The sequence below is a fragment of the Tursiops truncatus genome, chromosome 3, assembly GCF_011762595.2.
Source record: "Tursiops truncatus isolate mTurTru1 chromosome 3, mTurTru1.mat.Y, whole genome shotgun sequence".
In the NCBI taxonomy this organism is placed as follows: domain Eukaryota; kingdom Metazoa; phylum Chordata; class Mammalia; order Artiodactyla; family Delphinidae; genus Tursiops; species Tursiops truncatus.
In genome coordinates, this window is record NC_047036.1 from 170,895,841 (window position 1) to 170,918,776 (window position 22,936).

The following is a 22,936-nucleotide window of genomic DNA, read 5'->3' on the forward strand; positions in this document are numbered from 1 at the left end:
TCCTGCCCTACCGCTCCTCACAGCTTGCACTGTCCCCAGCTTTGTTCACCTGGACCAGTGCAGTCACCCCCACCCTGTCCCGCAGCCTCGCCCTCCAGACAGCCAGAGTGGCCTGTGAAACATAAACAGGCGTCAGCCCTCCTGGGGCTGCCACCTCCCTCAGGGTGAAACCCCCCAGGCCCTGCACGACCTGTCGCGTCCCCTCCCCACCCTTACTTTGCCCCGCTCCCTCACTCACCCTTTTCCTGCCCCGCAGGGCCCCGTGCCACTCCTTGAGCGCCCAGGCTCAGTCCAGCCTCTGGTCCTTTGCACTGGCTGTTCCCTCCACCTGGCATGCTCTTCCTTCAGGCTGCTTGCCTCGATCCCTCACACCTCCACCGGGGAGGCCTCCCTGGCCATGCATGAGTAAAATGCAGCTCCCCCGCCACATGTGGGGCAGGGGTTGAGTCCACTTTGTCCCCCGCGGTAACCCAGTGTCCAGCACTGCCCTTGGGGTCCTGCAGATGCTGCGTGAACATCGATGACAAGCCAGTCTCCCTGCCGCAGGAGCTGGTGACTGTCCTCCGTGTGTGACCTTGGCAGGTGGGCACAATGGACCTGGCTTACATCTGCGAGTGGGAGAAATGGCCCAAGAGCACCCACTGCCCGTCGGTGCCCCTGGCCTGCACCTGGTCCTGCCGTAACCTCATCGCCTTCACCACGGACCTGCGGAGTGACGACCAGGGTGCGCCAGCCGCTCCCCTGCCCCCCACCCCCCGGCTCCCACAGGGTCTCCTCCTCCAAGACGAGGGGTGGTGAGGGGTGCAGAGGGCCTGGAGCCAGGGGCGCTGGGATCACCCCGTGGGATGGCAGGGCCCAGGGGTGGGTGGCCCCGTGCAGCTCGCTGAGGCTCCTGCCTGAGTTTTCCAGACCAAACGTGTCACCGCCTGACTTTGAGGTGCACTCTGCCAGCCGGGCCTGTGTTGTCTCTGCCACTGAGTGACGTGCACTCGGGAGAGGGAATTAGAAAAACACAGAAACTTAGGGTGAGGGAGAGAACCAGCCGTTAGTTTCCACGGAGAGACGCCCACTGTTAGCATTTGGGGTTCGTTTTCTTCCGGTGCCGTTTTCTACGTCTCCTTTGCCCCACTGGAGGCAGGGTCACGGGCCGCGGGCCGCTCCATCTCTACTCGGGCGGCCGGCGTGTCAGCAGCGGCTCCTGAGTCCCCGTGGCCGGGGCTTTGCTTCTTCCTCCCTGATGCCCCCGGGGTCGTCGGGCACCCGGCTGTTGTTGCCGTGTTGAGCACACCGTCCTTCACAGACCTGACCCGCGTGATCCACATCCTGGACACCGAGCACCCCTGGGACGTGCACTCCATCTGCTCGGGGCACAGCGAGGCCGTCACCTGCCTCGAGTGGGACCAGTCAGGTGAGGGCAGCTCCCCTTGATCTGTGGGTTTGCGGGCCCTGCTGTGCCCACTGCTGCTGTCCAGAGTCCTTTCCGGACTCGCCTGTGCCCCTCCCTGCTCTACTGCCCCCAGGCCGGCCTCTCCCACCCGGGCCCCTGATGGACAGTGGCGGGGGGGGGGGTGTCTTGTGACGCGATTTTGGCCCCTGCCCCGCACAGGCTCGAGGCTGCTGTCTGCTGATGCCGATGGGCAGATCAAGTGCTGGAGCATGGCCGACCACCTGGCCAACAGCTGGGAGAGCCCCGTGGGCAGCCTGGTGGAGGGGGACCCCATCGTGGCCTTGTCGTGGCTGCACAACGGTGTGAAGCTGGCCCTGCACGTGGAAAAGGTGGGTGTCCTGCCTGGGGGCGCGGCTCCTCCTCTTGTGTCACCAGCACCCTTTTGGTCCGCCTCGCCCGGGCCCGGCTCACACCTGCCATGCAGGGTCAGCACCCGTGTGGCCAGCAGCCCCCGTGTGACTGACGTGGTGAGATCCCAGAATTCCTGCCTGTACCCCACGGTTCAGCCCAGCGTCCCCTTGAGAGGGGAGCCGCCTGGGTCCAGGGTGCTGAACTCAGATCGCGATGCCGCGCCTCACCCGTCGCTTTCCTCACCATCAGGTGAGGCTGCCGCTGGCCGTGGTGAGGGTTCAGCACGAGAAGGCTTGGGAGGGCTCGGTGGGGCGGCCAGGGTGCACGTGGCCTGCTCTGCCGGCTGCTCCCCAGAGCCAGGAGCCCCTCCTGGGTTGGTGCTGTGGGAAGTGGCTTTTCTCCCATCCCTTCCCCACGTCTGCTCCCTGTGCCCGGTGCAGGGCCTGGGGACAGTTACTGTCAGCACCTGGCAGCAGCCGCGGGGGAGCGGGGGCAGGGGCTGCGTGCTGCCTTCCCTTTGTCTGTTCTCCTTTGTTATGTAACAGCGCTACTGAGATACAAGTCGCTTAGTATGGTTCACTCACCTGAAGCATACAGATTGGTGGTTTACTTAGTATCTTCACAGACTAGTACAGCCATCACCGCACTCAATTTCAGATCATTCCTTTTTTTTTTAATATTTTCTTTCTTTATTTCTTTTATTTATTTATTTACGGCTGCGTTGGGTCTTCATTGCTGTGCGTGGGCTTTTCTCTAGTTGTGGCGAGCGGGGGCTACTCTTCGTTGCGGTGTGCGGGCTTCTCATTGCGGTGGCTTCTCTTGTTGCAGAGCACGGGCTCTAGGCGCGCAGGTTTTAGTAGTTGTGGCTCGAAGGCTCTAGAGCTCAGGCTCAGTAGCTGTGGTGCATGGGCTTAGTTGCTCCGCGGCATGTGGGATGTGGGATCTTCCCGGACCAGGGCTCAAACCCCTGTCCCCTGCATTGGCAGGCGGATTCTTAACCACTGCGCCACCAGGGAAGCCGCAGACCATTCTTTTCAACTCAAAGGAAGTCTGTCCCCGTTAGCCTCACTCCCCTTCCCCACCTCAGCCCCTGGCAACCATGAACCCACTGTCTGTCCCTGTGGACTTGCCCGTTCTGGACGTTTCCCATCAATGGAATCACACACCGTGTGTCCTTCTGTGTCTGGCTTCTCTCATCAGCGTCGTGGTCTCAAGGTCTGTCCACACTGTTGCGAGCATCAGGGCTACTGTTCGCCTTACCACCAGATACCTTTGTCTCTAAATTATAAGAGACGGATGTGCTCATTTAAAAAGCTCGGGCATGCACGCGGCTCTCGCCCGTGATGTTGCAGTCAGGCGTCTATCCCCTCTTCCCTTGGTAGGAATTCTGACTGCAGGGCTTGCTGCCTAACCTTCTGGACCTTGTTCTCTGTGCGATGTTTCTTTTTCACACTGCCAGCGTCTCTCCTCAGGGGTCATCGGGGGCTTTTGCTTCTTTCTTTCCAACAGTGCCAGCACCTCCACGTCTGGAAGACTCTGTTGGGGCCGTGGTCAGCCCTGCCCTCCCTGGACGCCTGGCCCTGTGGGTCTGCTCCCCAGACAGAGAGGGCACATACTCTCCCACTGCCCAGAGAGCCCTGCTTAGTCTCCAGCTCGTGCTGTTTCAGTGACAGACACGTTGCCCGGATTGAAAGGAACCCGGCGTGCAGGCTGCCCCCGGGCCCGCCCGGGTGGAACGCTGGGAAAGGCCCAGCCAGGGACAGAAACCAGGGCCGGGGCGGGGGTTGGCTGGGGGCCCGAGGGCCCTTCCGAGGGGAGTAGGAACGTTCCTGCCCAGGATCGGAGCGGTTTCCACAATGGGGTGGTTGTCAACTCGAACCGAAAGCCGGGAAGAGGTGAATTTTGCTGTACGTTAATTGTAACCTAGACCAGGTTTGGAAAGGTGACACAGCAGTGGCAGCTGTACTTTGCAGCACAGCCGGAATGCTTTACCTCCAGGGTCTGTAAACTGCAGCCTGCTCGCTCGCCCACCTTGTAAGCAGTCTCACTGGCGGCTGCTTCTCTCTGCTGCAGACGCAGGGAAAGAGCTGAGTGGTTGCAGCAGACCACTTGGCTCGCAAAACTGAAAATACTGAGTGTTTGACCCTGTGAGGAAAACATGGTGAGTCCTGTCCTGCGCGTGTTTAGCCGTGTCATCCTCACCACAGTTCTCGGACATACAGATGGGGATACTGAGGGTCAGAGAGGCCCGTGTCACACAGTGCTTGAGTGGCTGAGGCAGGATCTGAACTCAGGTTCATGCTCTCGTGCCTTCTGCCACATGGTTCCTCCACGTTCCCAAGGGTGTGACTCCCAGAAGGGCGTCCTGGGGTCACAGAGGCAGACCCCTGAAGGCCAAGTGCATGCCCGGGGCCGGGGCTGCCCCGAGCTGACCCCTCCCCCTCCCCCACAGTCGGGCGCCTCCAGCTTTGGCGAGAAGTTCTCCCGAGTCAAGTTCTCGCCGTCGCTCACGCTGTTTGGGGGCAAGCCCATGGAGGGCTGGATTGCGGTGACAGTCAGCGGCCTGGTCACCGTGTCCCTGCTCAAGCCCAGCGGGCAAGTGCTGACCTCGACAGAGAGCCTGTGCCGGCTGCGTGGCCGCGTGGCCCTGGCCGACATCGCCTTCACGGGTGGTGGCAACATCGTGGTGGCCACGGCAGACGGCAGCAGTGCATCCCCAGTGCAGTTCTACAAGGTGTGCGTGAGCGTCGTCAACGAGAAATGCCGCATCGACACCGAGATCCTGCCCTCGCTGTTCATGCGCTGCACCACTGACCTCAACCGCCGGGACCGGCTCCCCGCCATCACCCACCTCAAGTTCCTGGCCCGAGATATGTCAGAGCAGGTGTGCCCGCCCGGCCACCCTGTGGTAGGACCGCTCGGGGCTAAATCCAGGCGTGGGCAGGGCTGGTCCTTCCGGAGGCTCCAGGGCAGCATCGGTTCCCGCCTTTTCCAGCTTCTAGAGGCGCCGCACCCCTGGCTCGCGGCCCCTCCTGCATTCTCACAGCCAGCAGCGCAGCATCTCCCGTCTCTCTCTGCCTCTGACCCTCCCGCCTCCCTCTTATAAGGACCCTGGGATGACGCTGGGCTCCCCGTGAATCCAGGGTCATCCCCGTCTCAGGGGCCTTAACTTAATCCCACCTGCTAAGTCCCCTGTGCCCCGTGAGGTGACATATCCACAGGTCCTGGGACCATGACGGGGACATTTCTGGGGGCGAGGTTCACCCAGCTGCACCGGGGCCCCCTCATAACCTTGCACTGATCAGCACCCAGCTTCATGAAGTCCCAGTACGTTTCCCCGGCCCCCTCGTTTCTCGCCGGGGGTGCCTTGAGCGACTGCCTTCCCCAGGGGAGGCGGGGTCATGGGGGGCAGGTGCGGTGCAGGCTGGGTGTACGTGGGTCGGAGTCCGCAGCGGCTGTGAGGCGGGTGCCGATGTGAGCCCCGTGGAGCAGCCGGCGGCCCGGAGAGGGTCCAGGCCCCTCACCGAGCCGCCCGCCCCCCCAGGTGCTGCTGTGTGCGTCCAGCCAGACCAGCAGCGTGGTGGAGTGCTGGTCTCTGCGCAAGGAGGGGCTCCCCGTGAACAACATCTTCCAGCAGCTCTCGCCCGCCGGTGAGTCCCGCTCCAACCGGCCAGGGACACGCAGCCTCCCAGGAGCCTGGGGTCCTCTGGGAGCCCTCGGGTAGAGTGAGGCACGGGGGTGACCTGAGTTTGCCAAGAACGTGCCCGCCACTCCCTTTCCTCCCTCTCTGTTCCGACACCCACGTGGAGCCCCGAGTCCCCTGCCGGGACTGGCCCCCCTCCTGACACCTGTGTGGCCGGGAAGCCGGGGGTGAACCTGCGGCCACGTGGGGCGTGTTCCCGCTGACGGCAGCGCTGTTGGCCCTGGAGTGGCCGAGCGGCCATGTCAAGAGGCCCCTTGAGGCTCTGTCTGCCCGCAAGGTGGTTGCCTAAGCTGCTCGATGTGGCCTCGGAGGAACTAAATGTGAAGAAGGTCGTGCTGCCTTTCCTGAGTGACGCCGCGGGGCGGCAGGGCCACAAGGGGTCCCAGCCCTTCCCTCGTCCCTCCTCTGTCCTAGTAGCTGTGGGCGCGGCCGTCAGGCGGGTCATGGCCCCCACGCACACCGTGGGACCTTGTCACAAGCGGGCCCACATCTCACGTGAGAGGGTCGTCACCCCCGGCAGCGGGTCGAGCCTTGTCCTGCTGCAGGTGTCCGCGTGCCGAGCTCACCCGCACCTCCTCCCCCCACCCTGCCCCTCGTCCTAGCGTCGCGTGGCCTGCGGGCTCTTGGACCTGCCTCTTCTCCTACCTCCCTGCCTTGGCCCTAAGCGCCCCCCGCCAGCCCATCCTCCCTCTCAGGCCCCCGCTCTGCCAGCCACCGTCCAGCCCGTGCTCCAGGGGTTGGCCTGACTTGGGTGGACACGGGGGTCCAGGTGGACTTGGGCAAGCAGCTCAGCCTCTGACAGCGGCCACTCCCCTCTGTAAGCTAGGAATGGCCGGGGCCGCCAGGCTGGGTGTGGGTGCGGGTGCCTGGCCTGCTCGCCCTCCCTCCCTAGGCATCGCCGTAGCTGTCACCGTTACAGCTGTGCTCAGCGTCGTCCCTCGCTGGGCCTCGGTCTCCCTGTGGGATGACGTTTGCCAAGAGCCCCTTTGCGCTGGGCCGTCCAGGGAAGAGCTCTTAGGGCACAGGGGTAGAGGTGAGCTGTCACAGCCAGCTTTGCCGTGTCACACGCCAGCCCCAAACTCTGGCTCAGAACCACAGCCTGGAGGGCGGTGGGCCAGGCCGCCTCCGCTGCTCCGTCCTGGTTCCCTGTGTCTGCCGTCACCCAGGGCAGCTGGGGTGCTGGCCGCTGGCTGGGCGCCTGGGCTCACCTCATTGTCACCTTGGAGTCCAGGTGCACGGGCGCCACTGAGCCTCTGCTCACATCACGCCCGCAGCACCGGGGGCCAAACCCAGATTGACGGGAACCACCCCACCCCTTGCTGGGGGGCTTCATCATCACACTGAGGGTGTGGGCGCAGGGAGGGGCCCGTCTTGGGCACCTGTCGGTCCAGCTCATGGGGAGAGCTGGGGTTCCACCCAGGACCTCTCAGACCACAGAGACAGAACCCCGTGCAAGCCGGCCGAGTCACTGGGGAGTTTTGGGGTTTGTGTGGCGGCAGGGTCGGGGGTGGGTTCCCCTTCTCAGCACGTTGGCTCCTTTGAGGGGACAAGGTGGAGCTGCCCCCGCCAGCTGACAGCCTTGCGGCCCAGGCGGGTGCCTCCTCCTGTTCCCGTGAAGGCCCAGGACCGGATCCTTTGGGGTCCCCCACCTCTCCCCCGACCCCAGTCACGTGAGCTCGCTGGGTCTCCAGGAGGGGCAGGGTGCTGGGTCAGGTGCACCCTTGTCATGTTTGTCTCGTCTTCATTTTTTTTTTGGTATTTATTTATTTATTTTTGCGGTACGTGGGCCTGTCACCACTGTGGCCTCTCCCGTTGCGGAGCACAGGCTCCGGATGCGCAGGCTCAGCGGCCATGGCTCACGGACCCAGCCACTCCGCGGCATGTGGGATCCTCCCGAACCAGGGCACGAACCCGTGTCCCCTGCATTGGCAGGCGGACTCTCAACCACTGCGCCACCAGGGAAGCCCTGTATTTATTTTTTTATACAGCAGGTGTTCATTATCTATTTAGTATATATTAGTGTATATACGTCAATCTCAATCTCTCAGTTCACCCCACCCCCCCCGTCTTGTCTTCATTTTGTTGCTCTCTGTCCCCCCCACTCCCTTTTAGTTGGTGACAAACAGCCCACGATTCTCAAATGGCGGATCCTGTCAGCCACCAACGACCTGGACCGCGTGTCCGCCGTGGCGCTGCCCAAGCTCCCCATCTCGCTCACCAACACCGACCTGAAGGTGGCCAGCGACACCCAGTTCTACCCCGGCCTCGGTATGGTGTCTCAGAGCCCCCGGGGGAATGGGGTGGGCCCTGAGCTTGGGCTTCCGTCACAGGGTCCCGGGAGCCTAGCCCCCGGCCTCACGTCAGTCCCACTGGGGACGAGGGTACTGCTTTCAGGATCTGATGGGCTCAAAGGGCTGTGAGGCCACCGTCAAACTGTGCTCTTTACTACGTAGAGGGCTGTTAGCAGTCCACAAGGGAGAGGCTGGGAACTTGGGGAAGACTTTCCAGATAAGCTTCCTTCCCATGCCCACCCCCACCCCCGTTGTAGTAGCTCACGTGGCGATTCTGGGTTTGGGCCCTGGCGTCTGTGACCCTGGGTGAATCAGGCTGGCCATGTTGGTGCCGGCCCAGGGCAGCCCCCCAGCCCCCTGCTGTAGATTACGGGCTTTGGGTTCTACAAGCCCCTGAGCTTACTGGCCTCCGTTCCGCCCCGAGGCCCTTTGTGTACATCAGGCCCAGGCCCTTTCCATCTGCTGTCCTCTCCGCCTGCCCCTCCCACTTGTCCCCCTGGAAGTCACCTGTTGCCTCACGTCGGCCAAACTTAGTGCCGGCTGCAGGGGAGCGGGGCAGAGGTGCCCAGACAGGGTGCAGTCTGCTCCACCGATTCGGGGGCCGGTTAGCCAGGACTGGACCCCACTGGGGGGGGTGCACCCCAGTGGCTCAGGGCTCACGCCGCTCCTTAGCACAGCCTCTGCTGGGCGTGGGGGCTGCCCCTTCCCATTGTCCAGAGCTGGGTTCGGCCGCCTGACCCTGCATGTGCCCCCAGGGCTGGCCCTGGCCTTCCATGACGGCAGCGTCCACATCGTGCACCGGCTCTCGCTGCAGACCATGGCCATCTTCTATAGCTCCGCAGCGCCCCGCTCCGTGGACGAGCCGGCTATCAAGCGTCCTCGGACCACGGGCCCCGCCGTCCACTTCAAGGCCATGCAGCTCTCCTGGACTTCCCTGGCCCTCGTGGGCATCGACAACCACGGCAGGGTCAGTGCTGTCCCCGGGGGACTGCTGTCTGTGGCGGGGGGCCGCACTTAGGAAGTGGGGGCCCTTAGGGTGCTGCTCCTGACATCAAGGAGTCCTAGGCCCCCAGTGCGCAGCAGGTGCTCTGCGAGTTGGCCTCCTGGTTCCCAGGGGAACCTGTCCATGGCCTGGCAGGAGGGCGGGCAGCCTCACAGCCACTCTCACACACTCACGCTTTCGCTTACACCCGCCTCTGTGTTTGCACGCTCATTCACACCCTTGCACGCTCACACCTCACGTTTGTCCTACTGGCACGTTCACACACGTGCACACGTTTGCACACTCACCCACGTGCGCGTGCCCCCAGCCCCCCGCAGTGGGCTCCTGCGAGTTGCTCTCGGGCACCCTGTAACTTCTGTTCCAGCCCCATCCTCGGTGTCTCCGGGTGGTGGGTTGGGCTTCTCGGGAGCACGAAGTCTGTGTTCCCAGGGACTACACGGCCCCCAGCTGGACCTGCAGGCCCCGTCACCCGACAGGCGCCCTGCTGGCTAGGAGGCCCTTCAGGCCCTATGTGGGAATCGCCACAGCTATGGAAACCTGGGGCTTGTGGCCCCCGTTCACTCCACGTGGCTGGGCTGTGGCTCTGCAGCCCTCCCGTGTGACAGGACAGCGGGCAGGCCTGGGCCCCGCGCTGGCCGTGCCCTCCCTGCCCCCAGCTGCCCCTCGGGCCCCGCCCCCTCACGCCCCGCCCTCCTCCACAGCTGAGCATGTTGCGCATCTCGCCCTCCATGGGCCACTCGCTGGACGCGGGGCTGGCCCTGCGGCACCTGCTCTTCCTGCTGGAGTACTGCATGGTGACTGGCTACGACTGGTGGGACATCCTGCTGCACGTGCAGCCCAGCATGGTGCAGAGCCTGGTGGAGAAGCTGCATGAGGAGTACACGCGCCAGAAGGCCGAGCTGCAGCAGGTGCCGCCCCCCTTGGCTGCTGCCCCGTCCCTCCGTCCGGGTGACCCGCAGGCCGGACGGCCCACCTCTCGCTGCCACCTCAGCCCAGCAGTGCGTGGCTGTGGGCCTGACGCCACCTGCCTCTGGGTGGCTTTGGAGGCCTTTGCTTCTGTGATGAGAGCACTAAATGGGGGTTTTACAGACGGGTGAGCCAGAGAGAAGTGATCGTTCAGACGCCATGGTGGCGCGCCTGTAAAACCCAGACCCCCCCCCGCTCCGAGTTCAGTGGGGCATGCAGAGGTCAGCGCTGCTAAGCATCTGAAGTTGCCCTCTGTGCCCGCCGTCGAGGAGAAAACAGGAAGGAGAGATCCCATTCCCATTAGCAGCCTGCTGAGATGTGCGAGTGCTGGGCCCGACCCGGGGAACAGCGCAGGACGGAGCTGGGTTCAGAGCCAGGGACGCCAGTAGTGATCAGATCTCTTGTCATCGGGCAGAGCTGTGTGCAAGCATTTTTTTTTTTTTTTGGCTGCACCCTTCATGCCTTGGGAGATCTTAGTTCCCCCGCCAGGGATTGAACCTGGGTCCTCTGCGGTGAGAGTGCAGAATCCTAACCACCGGACCACCAGGGGATTCCCTGTAGGCAAGCATCTTTCTGTTTTAAGTCCTCCACTCATCCTGGGAGACAACAGGTTTCAGGAACTGTGGGGGGTAGAGCGGAATCTGGCCCCACCCACTTCATGCCAGGAGTGCCCCCAGTCGTGAGGTGTCCCAGGTGTGTCCCTTGGGCCCCTGGGGCACACGCGCCCGCAGGTTGAGACCCTGCCATCCTGTGAGGAAGGTCCTCCTACCTGGTTACGCCATGAGGAGGGCAAGGCCCAGAGAGGGTTAGCGGCTTGCCCGGCTGCCCCAGGGCCTCGCTCTCCCCGGCTCCTCAGGCGCGTGCCCCGCCCACTCACATCCTCCGCCCCCCAGGTCCTCTCTACCCGGATCCTGGCCATGAAGGCCTCGCTCTGCAAGCTGTCGCCCTGCGCAGTGACCCGCGTGTGCGAGTACCACGCCAAGCTCTTCCTCATCGCCGCCAGCTCCACGCTCAAGTCGCTGCTGCGCCCGCACGTGCTCAACACGCCCGACAAGAGTCCCGGCGACCGGCTGACGGAGGTCTGCGCCAAGATCACGGATGTCGGTGGGTCCTGCCCCGTCCTGCGGGCCGCCCTGGCTGCTGAGGACCCCTTGGCCGTCGCGCACGTTTGGGGCGTCGGGGACACGCGGTGGGCGTTAACGGGAACAAAGATGACCCAGCCTGGGGATGGCGTCCCCAGGGGCACTGCCTGTGTGGAGGCCTGGAGGCCGGCGGGAGCTGCAGGGTGCCCGGCACAGGGGGTCCGAGGGGCGGGCAGAGCGATCTGAAGGCCAGCGGTGGACACCCAGAGCCCCTCCCTCCAACCCTGCCCTCCAGGTTCCCAGGCTCAGGCAGGCCCGTCCCTCATTTGCTTGTTCACGACGTTGGTGTCGGCCTGTGGGGGCGGGCTCAGCTCACCGTGCGTGCTAATGGGCGCACATGTGAGGTTCTGGCCGCCCCTGCCTGCCTGTCCCCTCCCAGACATTGACAAGGTCATGATCAACCTCAAGACGGAGGAGTTCGTCCTGGACATGAACACGCTTCAGGCGCTGCAGCAGCTCCTGCAGTGGGTGGGCGACTTCGTGCTCTACCTGCTGGCCAGTCTGCCCAACCAGGTGCGCCTGCACTCCTACTTCGGAGCCCCACCCCCCAGGAGCCCCGCCCCTGGCCTTGTCCTCTGAAGCCCCACCTCCCTGACCCCGCCCCTCCCAGGAGACCCCTCCCCCCGGGGCCTGCTGAGGTCCTAGGATGCGGCTCACGCTGAAGTAAGCAACCTGGGCCCTTCTGCCCGTAGGGCTCCCCGCTGCGGCCCGGCCACAGCTTCCTGCGGGACGGCGCGTCGCTGGGCGTGCTGCGGGAGCTGATGGTAGTCATCCGCATCTGGGGCCTGCTGAAGCCCAGCTGCCTGCCTGTGTACACGGCCACCTCCGACACCCAGGACAGCATGTCCCTGCTCTTCCGCCTGCTCACCAAGCTCTGGATCTGCTGTAAGGCGCCCAGCTCTCTACTCCCGTTCCGCCACCAAGATACAAGCCCTGGCCGAGTCCCCCCACCAGAATATAAGCTCCCGCAGGTCAAACTGGCTCTGCCGTGGCCCCCACTGTTCCCCCGGCACCCGACACAGGTCCAGGCACGGTGTGTGCTCATTAAACATCAGCCACTCTCAGGCACCTGTTTGTCTTGTGTCACCAGGTCGTGTGTTTCTGTGGCCAGGCTCTATCGTTGTCACATCCGTGATGCCAGGAAGGGCACCCAGTGTTTGCTGCATATTTTTTAAATGAATAAGTGGGTCCCCATTTTACAGAGGAGAGGACTGAGGCCCGAGAAGGGGAAGGAGCTTCCCAGGGCCACTCAGGAAGTCGGGGCAGGGCTGGGGCCTGCGCCTGGTGCTCTGTGAGCTCTGAGGAGGCCATGATGCCTCCTGGGTGGGCAGCCCTCCGGGCAAGGCTGCTGAGCAAGATATCCCCGTGGTCCCCTCCCCGCAGGCCGCGATGAGGGCCCCACGAGCGAGCCGGATGAGGCGCTCGTTGACGAGTGCTGCCTGCTGCCCAGCCAGCTTCTCATCCCCAGCCTGGACTGGCTGCCCGTCAGCGATGGCCTCGTCAGCCGCCTGCAGCCCAAGCAGCCCCTGCGTCTGCACTTCGGCAAGCCTCCCGCTCTGCCCGGCAGTGCCACCAGCTTGCAGCTGGACGGCCTCATCAGGTGCGTGCCCATCTCTGCCTCGGGGCCTTTGCACGTGCCGTGCCCGCTGCTTCCTTCCAGCCTGACCTTAGCGCTGCTCCAGAGACTCCCCCACCTCCACCCTCTCTCCCCTCCTGGTCACTTCCCTCCATCCAGTCGCCTCGGCCTGTGCTGATCTGTGCCCTCGCTTGTCTGGGTGACATCATCCTCTCTCTGGTCTGTCACCGCCTGCCTGGAGGGCCCCACGTGACTGACCTTGGTTCAGAGTTCGAGCTGACGCCCCAGTCCCCCACGGTAAATCGCACTGCAGCCTGGACTGCCTGGTGGGGCCCAAGGCCCCAGGGAATCAGAAACCTCTCAGGCAGACCTCCCAGGGCTTAGAGGTGACTTCAGGAGCCATTCTTTGGAATGTGTGGGGTCTGGACAGCCCACCCCTGCTGAGTGAACTCACGACTGCCCGGCAGTGCCTTGGGGTGGGCGTTTGTCCCCACTTAACAGACGAGGAAACTGAACCTCAGAGATGCAGTCGGGAGGCAGCTGGCCAGGACCCAAACCCAGCACCCCACGGGCCGCCTGCCTGAAATGGTGCTCGAGCGATGAATCCCCAAGTGGAGGTTCGCGTCCCCGCCTCCCCGGGAAGCGCTCTGGACCTGCCCTCAACACCTTCTGTGTTTTCTTGCACGTCTCGCTGTGGGCGGAACAGCCTGATGAATCACACGCTGTGGTTTGTGCTTGGGTTTCAGAAAAAACTTTACAAGGGGAGGTGGCTGGTCGCACAAGGGGTTTCACGCTCTCAGAAGTTTTCAAACGTGTGATACGAGCGTAACAGGCCGACCCACCCCAGCCCCAGGTCCTCTCTGAGGGGCTCTGGGCGCCAGGCTCTCAGACGTCGTGGCGGTTCTGGGCCGCCACCCCGACCCCCGGGCTAGTGGTCTGTGGGCGGAGGGCGTATAGAAGCCCTGCTTGCAGACTCTCCCTGTTCCCCGGCGAGTGTGCGTCACGCACGCTTTGCCTTTAAGAGATGGAACTGTGCTGGCGTGTGCGTGCGTGCATGCGTGCGTGCGTGCATGCGTGCGTGCGCGTGCGTGTACACCCTCTAGCCCCTTCCATGCTCCTCTCTGTCAGGGCGCCGGGCCAGCCCAAGATGGACCACCTGCGGAGGCTGCACCTGGGCGCCTACCCCACGGAGGCCTGCAAGGCCTGCACCAGGTGAGCGCTGCAGCAGACGCCGGGCCCGCTCTGTCACCGGTGGTTTCCCACCTGGGAACGGGGGTCCCGGAGTGCCTCCCTTGTGGGGCTGCTGAGCGGGGGCCCCTGCGGTCTTCATAAAGGGCCGGGGTGGCCCAGCGGTGAGCGGCTGACCGGAGCCTGCCCTTGAGGGGCTCCCCAGTGACCTGACAAGTGCAGACATGAAGGAGTGACTGCAGCAGTGCTGCGCTTTGCAAACGTGGCCCCGAGTGCTGCCAGATGACCCCAGGGTCACACCACTAGGGACGGGCTGAGCCAGGACTTGGACCCACAACCCCTCCTCTGTCCACTGAGGGAGGTGAGGGGGTGGTATCTGAACTGGGATGGAAGGATGTGGAGGAATTAGATCAGTGTGGGGGGACTGGGGGCTGCAGGGAACAGCATTCCTGGCGTGGAACAGCATGTGCAAAGGCCCTGTGGCCACCACCCAACCTTGCCTAGCGCCCCACCCTCCTGACTCCACCCGCAGGTGCGGCTGTGTCACCATGCTCAAGTCACCCAACAAGACCACAGCCGTCAAACAGTGGGAGCAGCGCTGGATCAAGAACTGCCTGTGTGGGGGGCTCTGGTGGCGGATGCCCCTCAGCTACCCCTGACTGCGCTCAGGCCCCTGTAAGTGGATTCTTTTTCTTTTCTTTTTTTTTCTTGTCTGGTGAATACGGTCTTTAATTATTAGTTGGATAATTTTTCTAAAAATTTCATTGTAGTTGATTTACAAGGTTGTTAGTTTCTGGTATATAACACAGTATATAAATTTATATATATACATATATGTATACACACACGTTCTTTTTCCTACTCTTTTCCGTTATGGTTTATGACAGGATATTGAATATAGTTCTTTGTGCTATACCATAGGACCTTGTCATTTATTTTATATGTGTATCTTCTAATCCCACACTCCTACTATATCCCTCTCTGCTTTGGTACCCATGAGTTTGTGTTCTGTGTCTGTTTCTGTTTTGTAAATAAGTTCATTTGTGTCATATTTTACATTTCACATGTAAATGATATTGTATGATATTTGTCTTTGATTTCACTTAGTATGATAATCTCTGGATCCATCTATGTTGCTGCAAATGTCACTATTTCATTCTTTTTATGGCTGAGTAATAATCTGTTGTGTGTATGTGTGTGTGTGTGTGTATATATATATATATATACATATACCACATTTTCTTTATCCATTCATCTGTCGATGGACACTTAGATTGTTTCCATGTCTTGGTTATTGTGAATAGTGCTGCTGTGAACATTGGGGTGCATGTGTCTTTTTGAATTATAGTTTTGTCTGGACATTTGCCCAGGAATGGATCATATGGTAGTTCTGCTTTTAGTTTTTTGAGGAACTTCCATACTGTTCTCCATAGTGGCTGCGCTGCACCAACTACATTCCCACCAACAGTGCAGGAGGGTTCCCTTTTCTCCACACCTTCTCCAGCATTTGTCATTTGTAGACTTTTAAATGATGGCCATTCTGACTGGTGTGAGGTGATACCTTGTTGTAGTTTTGATTTGCTCTTCTCTAATGTTTAGCGATGTCGTGCATCTTTTCATGTGCCTGTTGGCCATGGGTATGTCTTCTCTGGAAAAATGTCTATTTAGATCTTCTGCCCATTTCTTTGATTGGGTTGTTTGGTTTTTTAATACTGAGTTGTATGAGCTGTGTATTTTGGAAATTAAGCCCTTTTTGGTTGCATCGTTTGCAAATATTTTCTCCTATTCCGTAGGTTGTTTTCGTTTTGTTTGTGGTTTCCTTTGCTGTGCGGAATGTCAGTGGATTCCCAATGGGTTGAAAGGAAAGGCACGCTGTCCCCTTGCTGGTCACAGAGCAGCCACGCACTCCAGACCTTCACTGGGTGCGTGAGACAGTGCCACCCTTGAACTATGCTTTTCGGCCCTTATCAGCTGCGCCAGCACCTCTGTAACCGGCAGGGCAGGTGAGGACATGGCCTGAAGCCTGAAGTTGGCACCCTCGGCCCAGCGGGCCCTGCTCTTTCTTCCTCGGAGCCTACTGGCGGATCCGGGTGGAGGGCCTGGCCGCATGGCCACCGTAACAGGTGGTGACTGAGACCTGGCCCTGCCCTGAGGATCTCACTGGCCCGGGCAGAGCCACGGCTGTGTCCCGACCCCTGGGACCCCAGAGCTCAGTGACCGCCCTGGATTTCCCAGGTCCCAGCTCAGAGGGTCCAGGACAGCTCAGGCCTCTGTCCTTCAGAACATCCCACACGAACCTGCCGGGTGTCCAGTGGCCACTGTGACACCAGCCCGGGTGTCTGCTTCGGGTTCCTCACCTGTACCTGTCACTGCTGAGCCCTCGCGACCACCGTCTCTGACCTGGGCAGGCCCAGTAAACGTCCCCACTGGGTGGCCGGTGTCTTGTCGGTGTCCTGGGTGCCACCCGGCAGCCCCCTCGCCCCCGGAGCCTCCCTCCCCCTCCACAGGCATGTGGTTCCGCCCGTGTGCGCTGCTCTCCTGCTCTGTCAGCATTTATTGAGCACCTAGTGTCTGCCAGGCACAGGGGTCCCTGCGTGGGGTGGGGGGGAGCGGTGGGCTGGACGTGGGTGGGGGCTGCTCCCCGCGCACATGAGTGTCTCTGTCTCTGCTTTCCCTCTGCATCCCTCCCCCTCCCCCCGGGTTTCCTGAGCTCCGCGGCCCCCAGGGGTCCTGCTTCGCCAGCAGCTGCTTCCACCCATTATACCTGGCTCCCTGCGGCCCGTGCACAGCGCCTGCCTGTTAAGTGGTGATTGATTGCTTCTTGTTTTCCTCTGGAGGAGCAAGGGAGGGCGGGCCGGCCCGGCGCCCCGCAGAGGTCGACACGCGGCAGCGGTGTCTGTTGGGCTTTCTGGGGCCGGCAGCGCTCCAGGGGCCCCATTACCTGGGCCAGGGGCCGCTTCCCTGCCGGCCCACCCACCTGCGGCAGCAGCACTTGGCGTCTAGGTCCTGCTGTCCGAGAGGTGCTTCTGCGGGGACTTGTGGGGACCCGGAGCTGCTGGCCATGCCGGGAGGGGTGGAGACACCCTGCCTCGGACTCACCTCCCGTGCTGCTGCCACCGCCTTCTGTCCCCTTGGGGAAAGGGGACCCAGGGCGGCCTCCCTGGTCGAGGGGCATGTGGTCCACAGTCCTACATATTTTTTCTCAGCCTTTTTACCCCATTTGACCATGTTTTTTTAAAGCAACTTGTGTTTCTCAAGTCATTTGAAGTCTTTAAACCAGTTATTTGTCTTAGAAAAATGAACCTGTTTCTTGCACTCATGTTTCATTGGTTAAGGTTAAGTTGTGGGTACTTACACCCCGGCCACCATCTTTGGACGCTCCCTGGAGGGCGGGTCCACATCTCCTCCCCTTGGATCTGGGGCTCGCACCTGTTCCCACCTGTCCTGTGCAGGGGAAGTGACCCCGGGTGACCCTGAGGCTGGTGGGAACCGGCCTGGCTCCTGGGCCATCATCCTGGAGCCTCCAGGCCTCTGGTCATCTAGGTGGTGGGACAGGGACACGCACCCCTCCCCCCCACATCCTTGTGACCCTGACCCACACAAGCTGAGCGCAGTGATTGGCGAACGGGGATGGCTCAGCGTCGCCGAGTTTGGGGCAGTTTGTTACGCAGCAGTGGATAAGCGGAACGCTCCGTGAACTGCCGTGACAAGCCCAGTAGGCATAAGCGGGCCCGGCTGTCCAGAAGCGTCGGGCTCACCTGGGGGCCATGGGGGGGGGCCCTGCTGAGAGCCCTGCTGGAACGTTCCTCCAGGTTGAGAGGGGATTTGTGGGTGGGGATGTGCCCTTGCCCCCCGTCCTGCCCCCACCATGTGTCCACACGGGTCCCCCCCTCTGGGGTCAACAAGGGCAGGTGTTACTGTGACAGGGAGAGGCAAGTCAGTCGGTCGGGCTGCGTGTTCACTGTGCCTCAGCCGCCTCAGAGCCAGGCCCACGGGTCCCAGCTGCAGGTGAGGAGGCCGAGGCCACCATCCTCCGGAAATAGAAGCGAGAAGCTGCTCTTGACTCCCCACGGCAAGCGGGCTCCCGTCTGCAGTGGGGGGGGGGGGGCACGGCCACGTGGGCCACCCTCCCTGCACGCTCCCCCTCCCCCTCCCCCCAGCATCTGGGGGGAAATTGCTAGAAGAGGCCCTGCAGGGTCACAGGGCTCTCAGGCGGCTGTGTCACAGGGACTTCTGAGTTTTCATGTGACTGCAGAAACCCCCCCACGGGGTAGAAAGCATGGAGCCTATGTCTCCTGCCTGGAGACCCCCAGATCCCTCCCCCTCTGCCTGCCCCACCCACTCCATCTGGTCCTGCTCTGACCTCAGGGCCCGCGGCTCACCAACACGGACAGCCTAGTCTGGTCTGTAGCCCCCGCTAGTGGTGCCAGGTAAAATGCAGGACGACAGTTAAATCTGAATTTCAGACGAACAGTGAGTACGCTGAGAGCCCCAGGCCCGTCTTCAGGATGACTCAGGAGTTCCATCCTGTGCAATGGAATATTTGACCCGGTTCCTAGGAGCAGGGCTGGGTCTCAGCTGTGTCTACACAGTAAGCACTCAACAAGTGCTTCCATATGAATGAACGCTCCATAGCGGAAAAGCAAAAACTGGCCATAGGTTCCAATTCCAGTGCCTGGTGGGGCACACGACCACCTCTCAGACCCTCAGTCTCCTCGACCAAAGAGAGGTCAGAGACCCCCTTTGTGGACCAGGCTTAACACCTGGGGCCTAGTAGGTGCTGGGCTTCAGTGGCCCCTCGTCCAAGTGGGAGAGAGGGCACAGGGCCTCAGGACCTGGGTTCTGCCCTGTCACCTCCCAAAGGGGTAAACAGAGCCAGGAGGACAGTGAGTCCCCTGGGCCTCCAATCAGTGGAGCTGCTCTGGGACACCAGTCAGCTTTGCTCAGTGAACCGCGCAGCACCTGGGGCTGGCCTATGAACGCAGGCCCTGTGGCTCTGCGCTCATTTCCAGGCTTTGCTGTGTGACGTCAGGAGAGTCGCACGGCCTCTCTGAGCCTGTTTTCCCATTTGGGACACGGTCCTAAGAACACAACTTCTCTGTGTACCTAGATCTCAGCCCAGAGCAGGGTCTTGCACATAGCAGGCCCTCACTTTCTGCTCGGGAAGCAAGGACCAAGGGGACACCCACCCCCATTCGTGCTCCTCCCTGGGTCTCCGGGCGTCTCTCCAATTTCCAGGGGAGAGTAAGGGCGCCACCGCGTGGCCAAGACGTGAAGCGACTCCTGGCAGCTCCAGCCCGGCTTGCAGGGCGTGGGGTCTCCGGACTTTTGTCCCCGAAGATCCCTGCGCCAGGCACGCCGTCTCTCAGCCTTTGGGTCACCTCCTGGCACCGCATTACCAGGACGCTGCCGCCCCCCTCAGTTTGGCTCGCCTCCATCCGCTCCCTCACGCAGCGTGCAAGCTGTAAAGGCGGACCAGGTGCAGGAGTGGATGACTTTATTGCTCGGGCCCCCGTGACCGCCGCCCCTCAGGTCCTCCTCAGGCAGCTGAGCCCTCAGCCATCACTCCGTCGATCCAGGCCACGTAGCTCGCCACGCGCGTGTAGATGCCGGGCTTCTTGTGGTTGCCACAAACACGTGAGCCCGAGGTGACCACGCCCTCGGCCACGCCGCCGCACACCAGCGGGCCTCCAGAGTCACCCTGCAGGGAGCGATGTCATGAGGTCCGGTGCAGGGCCGCCGTAGGCGTCCGGCCCGCCCTTCGGCGTCCGGTCCGGCTCCACCGGCGCCTGCTGCAATTCCCCTCAGCCCGCCGGTCCCAACAGTTGCCTCGCTCGTCAATCTCAGGCCCCGCCCACCAAGGCCCCACCTCCGCCGGCTTTCGGCTCCGCCCCTCTCCAGGCTCCACTCCGCACTCCGTCCCACGGAAGTGGAACAGCCCCCTCCTCCGACCCTGCCCCACTCCTGGCCCTCTCCAAGCTCGGGCCCCAACTCGTCCGCACCCTCTTCCAGATCCCACCTCTCCTCCCAACCCTGCCTAGACCTCTGGCCAGCCACGCCCACCCAGTCTGAGTCATTGACCCTCCCATCTCAGCCCCCACACCTGCCTCAGGCCACGCCCACTCTCCTGGGGGGGGCACTCTGCGAGCTCCCCCGCGCGCGACCCGCCCTTTCCATCAGCCTCGCCTCCCGTATTCCCGCGCGCCCCGCCCCTTCTGTTGGCTCCGCCCCCAGCTGGCCGCGCCCCCCCCCCCCCCCGCCTCGCCCTCCCGAGGCCTTGGCCCCCACCCCTCTACTGGACCAGCCCCGCCCTTGCACCTTGCAGCTGTCCCGGTGTCTGCTCTCCGCGCACATCATGCTGTTGGTGATGGTGCCGTCATGGTACTTGCGCAGGTTGCAGGTGGCGCGGTCGAGCACCGGCAGGAGTAGGTGCTGCAGGCGGTCTGGCCGCCGGCCAGCGTGGTTAACCACGCCCCAGCCGGCCACGTCGCAGAGCGTGCCGGCCGCCACGTCGCGGTCCTTGCGCTGCCAGGGCAGGGGCTGCACGTAGGGGCCCAGCACAGCCTTCTCAGAGAGCTGGGGGTTGGGGCGGAAGGGGATGTTAGGGTCGGGGCGGGGGCGAGGGCGAGGGCCCCGGGGCAGCAGGGGAGACTGGGGCTAGACTCAGCAGACCTGCAGCAGGAGGAGGTCGTGGTCGATGGTGTCCGGCCGGCTGTCTGGGTGGGGCACTGCGCGTAGCACGTCGTACAGGCGCTTGGAGGGCTCCGGCTGTGACAGGGAGTGCGCGCCCAGGAGCACCTGCACCTTCCCGTCGGCCCTGGGAGTGGGGTGGACCCACCATCAGAGTCACGTTCCCGCCCCACCTCACCCCACCCCACTCCACCCCGTCCCGCTCTTTGCCCCAGGCCACTCACACATCCTCCAGGCAGTGCGCTGCGCTCATTACCCACTGCTCGGCCACCAGGAAGCCTCCGCACACGTGCTTGCCGTTCACTTGCACGGATGCCATGTAGGGCCGCGAGTGGGACATGGCCTCTCGGCCGCCCAGGATCCTGCCGCGGGGCTGAGCCGCTGGAGGTAGGCAGGTCAGCGTGAGGACTTAGGGGGTGACTGCAGCCCCCCCCCCCCCGCTAGGATTCTGTCTCTACCCCGAGGCGGCTCCAGCACGCCTCAGACCTGGAATTCCATCCTTACAATTCTCCCCGACAGAGTTGCAAACTCCGGGGGGGCCCAGGGAGGAATGCCCGAGAAGACAGATGATAGGGAGTGACCGAGTCTGGGGCAAATGCCATACCTACACATTGGGCCTGAGGCTGCAATTTAAACATAAGGAAAGCCGGACTGTCCAAACCCAACACCCCTGCCAGCCATTACCCCTCCAGCTGCCGGTTTTCCAGTGTGTGGAAAGCTAGGTTCAAAGTTTTGAGAATTACCCCCGGTGGTCCAGTGGTTAGGACTCGTTGCTTTCACTGCCGAGTGCACGGGTTCAATCCCTGGTGGGTGATCTAAGATCCCACAAGCTGCACAGCCCGGCCTCCTCCCCACCAAAAAAATAAACCACCAAAATTTTGAGAATTCCTTGGTTTTCAGAGGCTTCTGTTCATGTGAAACCTGCCCCCTCCCTGCCCACTTAGGGGGGTTGGAGGACAGTCCTGTTTGACGGAGCAGGCCCCCTGGCTGACCGCCCTGCAAGCTGGTGGCCCCCAGCGGTCACCGCAGGCCCAGGTTCACTCACCACACACGGTCGCCCCGAGGAGGATCAGAGCCGCCAGGTGCAGGGAGCGGTCCGCCATGATGCTGCAGTGGCCTTGACACTGATCCAGGCCAGGCCCTGGGGGTGCTTTTATGAGGGTGGAAGGGGGCGGGCTCTCGCACAGGCCCTATCAGCTGGGTGGGCAGCAGCCCAGTTGGCATGGGGAAGCCACCTGTCCACCCTCCCCAGGGGCGTGGTTGTCTCCCACGGACTTTGTACCAAGAGTATAGACAGGCTGCTGGGCATGCGTCCCGCCTCTGTGAGCCTGGCCCCAGGCACAGGGGCTCCTGTGGGGAGCAGCCCCTCAGGATGGGCGGCAGGCAGAGCAGAGGGAGGGACCTACACCCAGCCCCACGGCCCCGTCTCTGCAGAGTGCCTTTGCAGCCCCAAGGTTTCACAACAGCAGCTGGGAACCACAGTTTGTAAACAGCCCACTTCCGCATTTTCTGCTTCTTTCTCTTTCTCTTCCTCCTGCAACTTGGAGAGGAGGTCGGGTGGGGGTGGGGGAGAGGTCATCCAACACCCTTGTCCCTGTTGCTGTGGCTCTGGAGCTTGATACCCCAACAAGTAGAATATTGGAAAGGTGGTGTGTATGGGGCAGCTGGAAAGACCATTGGATACAAGTGACAGAAAAACCGAGGCAAACTGGGTGGAGCCTTTTACAAGGAAATTACGTGGAAGGTTCATGGGTCTACCTTCAGGTGTAGCTTGATCCAGTTACATGAACAAGGTCAGGTTTCTGCCTTTGGTTCCTCCTTTCCTCCTTGATGGCTTTTCTCCTCACCAGGCTCCCCTGTTGTGACCCCAGACTCGGCCCAGGAGCTCAGTCAGCCCCTCCGTAAATTCCCCATCACTGTAGCCGGAATCTCAAGCCTGCCTCTGACTGGCCGAGCTTGGATCGCATGCCCCTATACCGTCACTGCGGGCAGGTGATGGCAGGTTCTGAGGAGCAGAACCTGGGTCACATGGCCCTCTATAAGTTGGGGATGGCGGGTCAACATCTCGTGAACCTACTACTAGTGGGAGATGCTGCGTGTGACCAGAAGGGTGGGGAGGACCTCAGGCTGCTCCCAGTGGGAACAGTGCACAATCTTTTCCCCTCTCCTTCTTTTCGTGGTGAAAAGAAAAATAGAGAACAACATAGCAAATGTGACTTGTTAGATCCCAACGTGTTTTCTTACTCAAATCAGAAACTCTGAAACGAAAGCCCATTCGCATGTGGAGTCCAGATTATGTAAGTCAGAGTGTTGGAAATTGCAACAAAATTTGGAAATGACCCAACAAGACAAGATGGTTCAATAAATAACCCTGCTCGTCCCCGGATGTTTTGTTGACATGGAAAGACCGCCAGGGTGTAGTATTTATTAAGTGGAAAAAGTGATTGCAGGGCAGTGGGTCACCTTTCTGAGCCGCTGGCACCCAGGGGGAGGTGTGCCCCGGTGACAACCTGCGGGAAGAGCCGGCAGGCAGAGGGAGCAGCAGACGTTAACGACCTTGAGGTGGGACCCCCCCCCGG

The 22,936-nt window shown here is 62.0% G+C and overlaps 2 protein-coding genes across 12 annotated transcripts in view; one reads left to right on the forward strand and one right to left on the reverse strand.

The window, feature by feature from the left end:
- MED16 (mediator complex subunit 16) overlaps positions 1 to 22,936 on the forward strand; it is a 39,855-nt gene that overhangs the window by 3,005 nt on the left and 13,914 nt on the right. Inside the window, exons 2-18 of one of the 11 annotated variants that reach the window (XR_012331175.1) lie at positions 583 to 724; positions 1,301 to 1,408; positions 1,607 to 1,776; positions 4,251 to 4,706; positions 5,343 to 5,448; positions 7,614 to 7,769; positions 8,548 to 8,759; positions 9,497 to 9,703; positions 10,655 to 10,865; positions 11,283 to 11,416; positions 11,596 to 11,788; positions 12,287 to 12,503; positions 13,186 to 13,206; positions 13,608 to 13,691; positions 14,200 to 14,342; positions 15,461 to 15,670; positions 15,903 to 16,982. Coding sequence is in view for 9 of the 11 variants with exons in the window: in XM_073803594.1 (XP_073659695.1) it covers positions 592 to 724; positions 1,301 to 1,408; positions 1,607 to 1,776; positions 4,251 to 4,706; positions 5,343 to 5,448; positions 7,614 to 7,769; positions 8,548 to 8,759; positions 9,497 to 9,703; positions 10,655 to 10,865; positions 11,283 to 11,416; positions 11,596 to 11,788; positions 12,287 to 12,503; positions 13,186 to 13,206; positions 13,608 to 13,691; positions 14,200 to 14,326 (2,535 nt within the window). In the remaining 2 variants the exon portion in view is untranslated. Of the gene's footprint in view, positions 1 to 546; positions 725 to 1,300; positions 1,409 to 1,606; positions 1,777 to 4,250; positions 4,707 to 5,342; positions 5,449 to 7,613; positions 7,770 to 8,547; positions 8,760 to 9,496; positions 9,704 to 10,654; positions 10,866 to 11,282; positions 11,417 to 11,595; positions 11,789 to 12,286; positions 12,504 to 12,638; positions 12,995 to 13,185; positions 13,207 to 13,607; positions 13,692 to 14,199; positions 14,343 to 15,460; positions 16,983 to 22,936 lie in introns of those variants that run through there. The other 10 variants (XR_012331176.1, XM_073803594.1, XM_073803597.1 and 7 more) reach the window with 10 other exon arrangements.
- CFD (complement factor D) lies at positions 19,148 to 21,657 on the reverse strand. The gene is made up of 5 exons (XM_033854995.2): positions 21,403 to 21,657; positions 20,582 to 20,738; positions 20,340 to 20,484; positions 19,986 to 20,243; positions 19,148 to 19,368 (listed from the first exon to the last, which is right to left on the reverse strand). The coding sequence occupies exons 1-5, from the start codon at positions 21,458 to 21,460 to the stop codon at positions 19,207 to 19,209; spliced, it is 780 nt and encodes a 259-aa protein (XP_033710886.1). The 5' UTR covers positions 21,461 to 21,657; the 3' UTR covers positions 19,148 to 19,206.

Bases quoted from the DNA above. Each gene is read 5' to 3' on its own strand.
- CFD (XM_033854995.2), bottom strand. From the start codon at position 21,460: ATGGCGGACCGCTCCCTGCACCTGGCGGCTCTGATCCTCCTCGGGGCG. The intron at 20,485-20,581 runs GTGAGTGGCCTG...CCCCACTCCCAG, and splicing joins GCGCACTGCCTGGAGGATGT to GGCCGACGGGAAGGTGCAGG. The intron at 20,244-20,339 runs GTCTGCTGAGTC...CCCAACCCCCAG, and splicing joins ACGACCTCCTCCTGCTGCAG to CTCTCTGAGAAGGCTGTGCT.